The sequence below is a fragment of the Gekko japonicus genome, unplaced genomic scaffold, assembly GCF_001447785.1.
Source record: "Gekko japonicus isolate JY-2015 unplaced genomic scaffold, Gekko_japonicus_V1.1 scaffold625, whole genome shotgun sequence".
NCBI lineage: Eukaryota > Metazoa > Chordata > Lepidosauria > Squamata > Gekkonidae > Gekko > Gekko japonicus.
In genome coordinates this window covers 522,974-533,267 of record NW_015172572.1, presented here as the reverse complement: position 1 = coordinate 533,267, position 10,294 = coordinate 522,974, and the positions used below count along the sequence as shown (strand labels likewise).

The window sequence follows — 10,294 nt, the reverse complement described above, 5'->3', positions numbered from 1 at the left end:
CCCCTTTCTGTTCCCCCACCCTGACCCTTCCTCTTTTGTTGCTGAGGAGGCACAGACTAGATATAGACAGGGGCCTCACTCTGCACTGATGGACAAGGAAGGGTGCAAGCTTGGTGCTATTGAGTGATGATCCTACTCTTCTTCGGCCTTAAACCTGTGTATAGCGAACTACAAAGCCATAAAGGCAGCCTATCAGCTGTTTTTATAGGACCACATATCAGTTTACCTATATCTCCTCCCTGATGATAAGAAGTGTCCGGCCAAGCCTTTGCAAACAGAGGCAGTCAAGCAGGAAATGAACGCTGGCCGCCATGCGGCCGACTGCTCATGACATGGCCTATGCATTCATGCTGCGTGGGCACACTTGGCTGCACTCCACTGCTCTTCCACCAGAGACACAGGCTAGAGTCTCAGACTTATTTATTTATTCCTTGCAAACAGGGGGAATGCTTGCCTTTTTTGTGGGTATTTGTGTGTGTGTGTATGCTTGCATGCCTGCCTGGAAGTCATAGTGACTTCTGGTGACCCCTAATGGGGGCTTGGACATTTTTCAGAGAGGTGGCTTGATAGCCTGCCTCTGTATCCCAATCCCTGGTGTTCCTTGGAGGTCTCCCAACTACTTGCCAAGGTCGGCCCTGCTTAGCTTCCAAGATCTGATGAGATCAGGCTTGCCTGAGCTATCCAGGTAAGGGCAGAATGCTTGCCTTTTGAGGGCTCAAAACTTTTTCATCTAAAACAGGTGACACCCTGGCTCAAATTTTTATTTTATTTATTATTTCAGAAGAATAAACAAATAGCTAAATCTCTAGGTGTCACAATGTAGGCCCCTCAGCCTTATAAGTCCCTCTATCAGTCACATCCTCCTTTCCAGCATCAGGTTCAGAGACAAGCCAGGTATATGCCCTCCAGCTATGTCTCTCATTGGTCCTTCCAGTCTCAATCCCAACTAAGGTGCAAAGGCTCCAGGCCTAGATCTAGACCAGCTCAATTCCAGTCTCCAAAAGACCCTCAGCAGGGAGAGAAGTCATTCTTTTTGCTAGGCATGACTCACCTACAGCTCAGGCTATACTTTCTGGACAGACTGGTACCTTCTCCGTCTCCATCACCAGTGACTTCTTCGTGCTCTTCATGGTGCAGCATGGTTATAGGATTGACTTTAGCAGAAGGCCCCCTTCTACATCTTTTTCTACTTCTGAGCCTCTGTTACATGCCATACAACCAGTCTCATCTGAGGACATCCTTAATGGATTTTATTCAAGATGCTTCCTGGTGGCAAAGAGGGATGGTGGACTCCGGCCTATTTTGGACCTTAGCAAGTCCAATAAGTTTGTTAATGTTAAGAAGTTTAGGATGGTTTCTCTCCAAGTTGTTGTTCAGTCCCTTGAACTAAATTTGTGGTTTGCTGTTTTAGACCTGAAGGATTCTTACTTTCATGCAGGGTTGCCAGCCTCTAGGTGGGGCCTGGGGATGTCCTGCTTTTACAACTGATCCCCAGCTGATAGAGATCAGCTCCCCTGGAGAAAATAGCTGCTTTAAAGGGTGGAATCTATGGCATTGTACCATGCTGAGGCCCCTCCCCTCCCCAAACCCCACCTTCTCCCAGATCCACCCCCAAAATCTCCAGATATTTTCCAACCTGGACCTGACAACCCTACTTTCATGTGGCTATCCATCCCTCCCAATGGAAATGTCTACACTACAGGTGTTCTAAGTCACATTTCCAGTATACTGTCTTACTTTTTGGCCCTGCTGTGGCACCACAAAATTTCACTAAGTGTATGACTGAGGTGGTGGCCTATCTGTGCTCTAAGGGCTGTATGATTTTTCCCTATTTAGATGTCTAGTTATTAGTTGGCCCATCCACCCATAAGCTTTGTCCACACATTCAGCTGATGGTAGACCTATTCACTAGTCTGGGTCTCACCATCGATTTTGAAAAATCCCATTTTACTCTGTCCCAGCATGTGTAGTTCATTAGGTCTATATTGGACTCCAGGGGTGTGCATTCGGCTCTATCTGAGCCGTTAAAAATAGCCAGAAAATACATATTGGTATTTATCAGCTATTCTTTCAGCCAGATATAGCTAGTTTTGGCTATCAAGCATAGCCAATCCAGATAATCCCCCCAAAATTTGGGATTATCTGGGAAAGCAGGATAGCCACTGTTAAACAGTGTTTAAAGAGAGTGCACTCCCTTTAAACACTGTTCCAGGTGAAGCTGTAGCTTCACAAACATATTTAAAGGGATGGTGACACCTTTAAATGCCTTTGGTTCCATTACAGCCTATGGGGAGCATAATGATCCCCTTAGGCTGTAATGAGGAATGTATCCGGGGAGTGTCTCTTTTTTTGAGATAGAGGCACACAAAAAATCCCGCAAGTTTCAAAAAAGGTGCCAAAGTAGGTCCCAAAGAAGGTGCCCCCATTCTCCATTATTTCCAATGGAGGGGGAAAATAGCAAAAAAGCAGGGATTGTATCATGGTGGTTCATGACCTCTTATACAGGAGTTTTGTACTGCACCACAATATTCCCAGGCTACAGCTAGCTGCCTGGCTGTTGAATCCTCCTTAGGTCTGTCAGATAATGCCCTCAGAATGTTTGAGTCAGAATGTTGTTGAATGCCTGTAGCCTTCCACCAGAAAGTCATACCACCATAAGTGGGGAAGGTTATCACTTTGTGTTGTTCAGAAGTGTCATTCACCTTCCATCTGTCCCTTACCTATTATTCTAGGCTACATGTATTTTTTTTGTGCAAAATCTGGTTTGGCTCTATCTTCTATCAGGGTCCAGCTAGCAGTGATGTCCACTTTCCATGAACCTATTCAGGGTCATTCAGTTTCCCCCCACAATCTATCAAAACAATTCCTCAACGGTTTGGCAAACTGCTTCCTTGGGTAACCTAGCATAGTTCTCCCATGGAGTTTATATTTGGTACTGGCTCAGCTCATGTTCCCTCCTTTTGAGTCCTTATTTTCCTGTCCTTTCCCTTTTCTATCCATGAAAGCCTGTTTCCTTGTAGCCATAACCTCTGCAAGGAGAGTTAGTGAGCTGGCTGCTCTTCACTCGGACAAACTCTTTGTTCAGTTCTTTAGGAACAGGATCATCCTATGCGCTAGCATTGGCTTTTTGCTGAAGGTGGTGTCAGATTTTCAGTTATCCTAGCCTCTCAGTCTCCCTGTGATTTTTCCAAATACCACCACAGAAGTAGAAGAGGCCTTACATAGTCCGGATGTACATAGAGTTTTACTGTATTATTTGCACAGGTCATGATGACCCCTCTGCAAGGACTTAAACCTTGATCAGATATTCCAGGCCTTCTTTAGTTTCTGTGTTCAATTCGAAGTGCCTTGATTGGGTAGAAAGGCAGAATATAAGTGTTGTAAGTAATAAATAAAGTACTTGTGTTGATATTTAAAGCCCTTCATTATCTTGGACTTTCATATCTGTGAGGCTGCCTCCACTTGTAGGCTTCCCAAGTTCCTGCTGGGGACAGGGGATCCCCTGCCTCCAGTGGGACTTTCCTACTACTGCCTCACTGCATTGCTAAAGCTGCTGTAGCATTTGAGTAAAACTCTATAATTAAACCATATTGTTTTGCCTGAATACTAGGGTGTCCCCCCCCACACTGCTTTGGTGAGTCTCCCACCAGTTGCCAGCCTTGTGCATAGTCTACAAGGCATCAAATCTAGCTTTATTAGCTGTTCAGGTCAGTAAAAACTGTTGTTGCTAGGGGTGTGCAAAAAAAAAATAATTGACCGATTCGGATTTGGCCGAATCAGGCAGAATCATTTCTCCTTTACCATTACCTATTCAAGAAACAGACCTGACAAATATGGATGTAAAACATTTGGATTCTGTTTTGAATAAGCATTATTTTCTTGATGTTTTTGGTAACAACAAAAGATTTTTTTTTTAATTTCTAGGATACTACTGTCATTGAAATTCCAGTAACTAATCCCACAAATGACATTCTGATGTTGGATGTTCTAGTAGATGTTGGTGTACTTAGTGGTGAAAAAAGCCTCCTTCTTCAACCAAAAGAAACAGTATGCTATGAAGTAAAGTACTCTCCAGCATGTACTGGCAGCTCAAAAGGAAGGTATTTATTTTATTTATTTATCTAATTCGATTTGTATCCCGCCCTCCCTACCGAGGTAAACTATAGTTACTTATAGAAGTAGTTTCACTTGACCTAATAGTGCTTTCCACTAAGGTCCAAGCCAGTCATGACACTGGGAGTTCCAGGAATGGAGCTGCCAGCATTATTTCCTTTAATAGAAGGTGCTCATGAGCCCAATTTAAATCGGAACTATGGTTTAAGAAATGGGGGAGGAGATTAAGACTACCATCCCCATGCTGTTTTCCCAACCTGAAACAGCCCAGTGGTCATGTTACTTCCACACTTCGGGAACTATACAGATGTTAAGTAGCAGCTGCAATAGGCTGTTTATGGTCAGAAAAATGGTGCCTGTGTATGGGGAAAACTTAAGACTGTTGGATCTGCATGCATCTACAATACCCCCCCCCCCAAAAAAAAAACCCCAACAACCCTGGGAGCTCCATTCATAAAACTCTGGGCATCGTATCTGTTCGTCCTTAGTAATATTCATTTTTAGAGCCAAACTGTACATTACTTTTATTCATGTGTTTTGAAGTGTTCCCCTCAGCCACACAGCAATTGTGGGGAACTGCATCTAAAAATAAGGAGAATCCAAATAGGCTTGGAACAGTGCTGTGGGGGGAAGAAGGGTTCCTCCTTCCTCCCAAGCTGATTCTCTTGCAAAACTGTGCTGGGGAGTGTTATTTCACCAGATTCGCTGCTCCATATGCATGGGTACTTTACATGAAGCAGCAAAATTGGTCAAATACCACCCCCCAGCATGGTTTTTGTGTGAGAAAAGTTCTGAGAGTGGGGAGGCAGAAGTCATTTCTCCTCCCATGGCACCTAGCCAAGCCCATTTGGGCTTTCTATTTATTTATTTCTTTTTTATTAAGAATTCTTACAACAGGTGTTTTTAAAAAAGAAAATACAAAGTTAAAAAAACAAAGAAAAAAGAAAAAGAGAAGGGGGAAAAGAAATATAAAGAATATAAAGAAGTGACTTTTGATTTTCTCCATGACAAATATAAGTAAAGTTATAAACTTTATTCCATGCCTTAATATAATTATTTTAAAATAACATCTATATACTAATTCTCAACAGTCACCTCTGTGTGCGGATACTTATTTCCACCAACAGAGGGCACACTGTCCCTCAACAGGTTTTTCTTCAGACTCAGGGGACTCTGTGGGGCTACAGAAAAACCTTAAAAAGTAAAGAAAACCCCTCAGGGAGGATTCAATTCCCCCCCCCAGTACCTTTTGAAATGGCTGCTGCAGGGATCTACTCCACCCTGCATTGACAGTGAGAGATTAGAACGTACTTGGGGGCTGGAGGCTTCTGTCAGTAAAAAGCAGGGGAGGGGGAAGGGCACTTTCCTGGCCTATTTTTGGTATTTCAGGGAGGGGATCCTTAGGGCCAGGCCTGACAAGGGTTGCCAGTGCCAGTCTGGGAAATTCCTAGAAATATTGTGGTAGTGTCTAAGGAGGGCTATGTTTGGGGAAGGGAGAGGCCTCAGCTGGATATAATGCCACAGAGTCCACCTTCCAAAGCAGCCATTTTTGTAGGGAGACAGATTTCTGCTGTCTAGAGTTCAGTTGTAATTCTGAGGGATTGCCAGGCCCCACTTGGTGATTGGCAACCCTAGGCTTGGCAGCAACTTGATGCCATCTCACTTTCATGTTTCAAGTAGGCCCAGCTGTTTGTTACTGTACATCAGCAGCCACCCTATGAAAGCCAGTGTGATGTAACAGTTAGAGCTTCAGATTAGGGTCTGTGAGACCCAGGTTCAGATCCCCATCTTGCGGTGGAAACTGACTGGGTGATTTTGACTAGGGTTTTTGCAGACCCTACTCTGATGTTCTAGCTGCTATACCATACTGGTTTTTATAGGGTGGCTGCTATTGAACATTAGCAAGCAGTCAGGCCTAGTTGAGTCATGCAGATCAAGTGGTGCCAAGTCACCCAGAGGTTACTGCCAGGCCTATAGTTGCCAGTCTTTAGGTGGGACCTGGAGATCCCCAAATGACTGTCCCCTTGGATCAAATGGCTGCTTTGGAGGGTGGCATTATATCAAGCTGAGGCCTTTCTGCTCCCCAAACCCTGACCTCCTCAGACTCCACAACAAAATCTCCAGGAATTTCTTAACCTGGAGCTAACATCCCTTGTCAAGCCTAGCCCCAACTTAGTATTCCTCCCTCAAATAACAAAATATGCCTGGAAAAGCCCCCCCCTCCCCCTGTCTTTTACTGAAAGAACCAGGCTTGAAATACTGTAGTTGCCTAGCAACAACCACTGAGGCCTTACTGACGACCTCCGCAGACATCTGGATCGGGGCGGCGTGGCGGCACTGTTGTTACTCAATCTGTCGGCCGCATTTGATACGGTCGACCATCAGTTGCTTGCCCGCTGCCTTGCCAACGTGGGGATTCAGGGGCTCGCTCTTCAATGGCTTGTCTCTTTTCTCCAAGGTCGGGGACAGAGGGTGGAACTAGGGGAGCAGCGGTCCCGGAGGTACCCGCTCGAATGCGGTGTGCCTCAGGGGGCGGTTCTCTCCCCGATGCTTTTTAACATCTATATGCGCCCCCTAGCCCAGATAGTCCAGAGGTATGGGCTTGGGTGTCATCAATATGCCGATGACACCCAGTTCTATCTGATGTTGGGTGGCCAGTCGGATTCCGATCCAGAAGATCTGCACCAGGCGTTGCAGGCCGTGGCTGGATGGCTCAGGCTGAGCCGGTTGAAGCTGAACCCGGCGAAGACGGAGGTCCTGTGTCTGGGTCGGAACGGGATGGGACTGGGGCTCCCGCTCCTGGCCTTCGATGGGGCGCCGTTGGTGCCAGCTTCGGAGGTTAGGAGTTTGGGAGTGCTCCTGGACTCCACCTTATCAATGGAGTCCCAGGTTGCAGCCACTGCCAAAGCGGCCTTTTACCACCTTCGGCTGGTGCGGCAGTTGGTTCCCTTTCTCAGCCGCGAAGACGTAGCCACAGTGATCCACGCGACAGTCACCTCGAGGCTAGACTACTGCAACGCTCTCTACATGGGGCTGCCTTTGTCGCTGATTCGGAGGCTGAAGCTAGTGCAGAATGCGGCGGCCAGGCTGGTTGCTGGTGTCTCGAAATGGGAGCACATCCAGCCTGTACTCAAAGCGCTGCACTGGCTGCCTATAGCATTCCGGATTCGCTTCAAAGTGCTGGTGCTTACCTTTAAAGCCCTACATGGCCAGGGTCCAGCATACCTAAGGGACCGCCTTGCCCCACATAGACCCCAGAGAGCACTTCGGTCGGGGTCGCTACACCGCCTCGCGATCGGTGGCAGCTCCTATCTGGTGGAATGAGCTCCCAGAAGAGATCAGGGCCCTGCGGGACCTGTTGCAGTTCCGCAGGGCCTGCAAGACGGAGCTCTTCCACCAGGCTTTTGAATAGGAGCTGCCGCCACCACCACTACCACCAATGGGGCCTGTCTACAGCACCGCCGGAAGCCAATGTGGCTAATAACATCAGGAGGCCACAGCAACCTCTCCTGGGATGAAACGGTTGTGCAATAGGGAGAGAGGGTTTGAGTCACGCGGGATCCTTGGGCGTGGCCCATGTATTAAGTGTTTTAAATTGTTTTATCATTGTTTTATCGCACTGAGTGCCATACTGCTGTAAGCCGCCCTGAGCCCGCAAATGCGGGGAGGGTGGGGTATAAATAAAATTAAATAAATAAATAAGATATACATTAAAACCTACACTTTATAAACAACTCAGTCCCAGGAGAATAAACCAGGAAAAACCTGTAAATACAATAATTATGAAATCAGTAGCAGAGATCATATAGGTGGCCAAAATAACTTCCAAGTTTGAGATGAACAAAAATCTGCAAAATGTTTTTTTGGGGAAAAGACACAAAACAGAATTCTTGCATCTGAACCTCATTTCTGTTTGTGATTGTATCCTTTTTTTATACCCAAAGTTGAATGACATGTTAGTAAAATACCCCTATGATGGGCTCTCTCACCTTTACAAATTTCCCTTCATACTATGGTATGGTAATCGTCCTCTACCAAATACACTTAACCCATGAAGCTGGAGGTGACAATCCTTCTTCCCCTCACCCTCTGGTATCTTTAAAAGCAGCACATTCCAGTTCCCAAACACTTGTGAGAAGAAAGTGTGAGAATGAAGAAGCCCAGCTAACCAAAATGTAACTGAACTCTCATTAGACTATGGCATCTTCCAGACAGCCTTAATGTTCCAATTTCATTCCTTTTCATTCCCATTGTTTTTTAAATCGTTTCCACACAGTTTAAATTAACAATCCCTTGCTGTCCCAGCTTTTATCCTCCCCCCTCCACTCTTTCTGAAACCTGTTTTCCTTTGATCCTTCCCCCCCTGAAACTCTAATGAGAATTTGGGAAACCCTGTAAAGGTATGCCTGACTCGCCACAGTGTTTTTAAAGAGGCCTGGGGATCAATCAGGTAAGGAGGATTATCTCCTGTAGCTCCTGGGAACAGTGTGGTAGGTGAGACAAAGCTGATGAGGAAAGTGGCTGCTATTGCTGCTGGCTCAGGTAGCAAAATATATCAAGCCATGAAGATAACATAGAATCAGAACCAGAAACAGCTAGGGTTGCAAGGTCCAGGTTGGGAAATACCTGGAGATTTGGGGGGGGGGGGAGCCTGAGGAAGGTGGGTTTCAGGAAGGGGAGGGACTTCAATGTAGTGTAATGCCATAGAGTTCACCTTCCAAAGCAGTCATTTTCTCCAGGTGAACTGATCTCTGTTGCCTGGAGATCAGCTGCAATAGTGGGAGATCTCCGGCCACCACCTGGAGGTTGGTGACTCTAGAAATAGCAATCACTCCAGGGCTGAAGGAACAGTAACAGAGACAGTTTGTACTTCTTATATTGAACTGCCCTGGATTCCAAGGGTTAGATCCAGAGACTTGATCCTGATAACCCCCCAAAGGATTTCTGCTTATCATTATGAACAAAGGTCATGAGTGGATGTAGCAGACAAAGTATTAATTTCCTTCGGCTCATAACAAAAGCTGAGACAACAATATTGCTTAATAGTTTTGGGTGAAGGAGGCAGATCTTGGACTCCTTGATTTCTTAGGGCCAAACTAGACATGGATGTTTTTCCGAGAGTTGGTTCTGGGTTCCCCAACCTGACTCTCATACTCTTACAATCAGATGGCAGCTGCTGGAAACTAAGTTTCCAAGTGTGCTATATGGACCTGATTTGGACTGAGATGTGTCATGTGTGGTCTGGTCAGTTCCTGGATGGAAGACCTCCTGGGAACCTATCTTCATCTCCTTAGGTGTTAAAATGAAAGAGAGACAGGATATTAATGAAATAAATAAAGGAATACAGCACTACACTTAGGGTGCGTTTAGACGGGGCATTTGTACCGGAATAGGTGCCGGTTGCAATCGGTGTACTTACCGGCGTTCAGACGTAGAACATCTGCCTTCCGTCCCTAACCGTTACAAAGCCCTTTAAACCGTTGCACTCTTCCACTAGGTCCCCAAGTGGTGGTATCCTGAGTGCAACGGTTGCTTTCGATGTCGTCCCCCTCCCGTCTGATCGCTCTCCACCGTTGCAGAGCTACTTCCGTTTGGAAGCCCGAGGCTTCCGATTTTCGCCCCCCATTTTTTTTAAAGGAGGGCGATATGCGCTTGGGCGAAGCTTCGCCCTGGCATTTGTTTAAAAAAAGAAAAGAAAAGGGCCTTACTTTAGTTTCGGAGGCGTCCGGGACCTCAGGGAGGCTACTTTGCTCCTTAAACTTTAAAGGTTAAAGTCCTTACCTTTAAAGTTTAAATGCAAGACTGATTTTTTTTTGCGGGGCTGGGAGACGGATCTCTGTTCCTTCTCTGCTCTCTGGAGCAGGGGCTGGAGGAGGCACACTGGTCGTTTGCACAAAGTGCTCCGCTGCTGGGTCTGACTCGCAGCCGCATTCCTCTTTCTGCGGGGCTCTTTCTTTGCAACTATGTCTTCAACCTCGACTCCTTTCATTAACCCTTTCCCCAGACCTCACTGCCTTGCTGCCGCCGCCGCTCCAGCCGGCAAAGCGATCCCTGCAGGTTAAATCTATGATGGATCCTTTGATTGAACTGGGGGGGGGGGATGTGGTTTCGGTTGGCTGCTGTGGCTCGGCATTTTGCATGCCAAGGAGGGGTCTGTGTTGTACACACTATTTGAATGGGC

General features: G+C 46.4%; 1 protein-coding gene across 1 annotated transcript in view; it reads left to right on the top strand.

Annotated features, from left to right (window-relative positions):
* The window catches only part of CFAP47 (cilia and flagella associated protein 47), a 387,027-nt gene that overhangs the window by 249,826 nt on the left and 126,907 nt on the right, over positions 1-10,294 (top strand). The window contains exon 58 of the mRNA XM_015421363.1: positions 3,925-4,100. Coding sequence (XP_015276849.1) covers positions 3,925-4,100 — 176 coding nt within the window. The remainder of the gene's footprint in view (positions 1-3,924; positions 4,101-10,294) is intronic.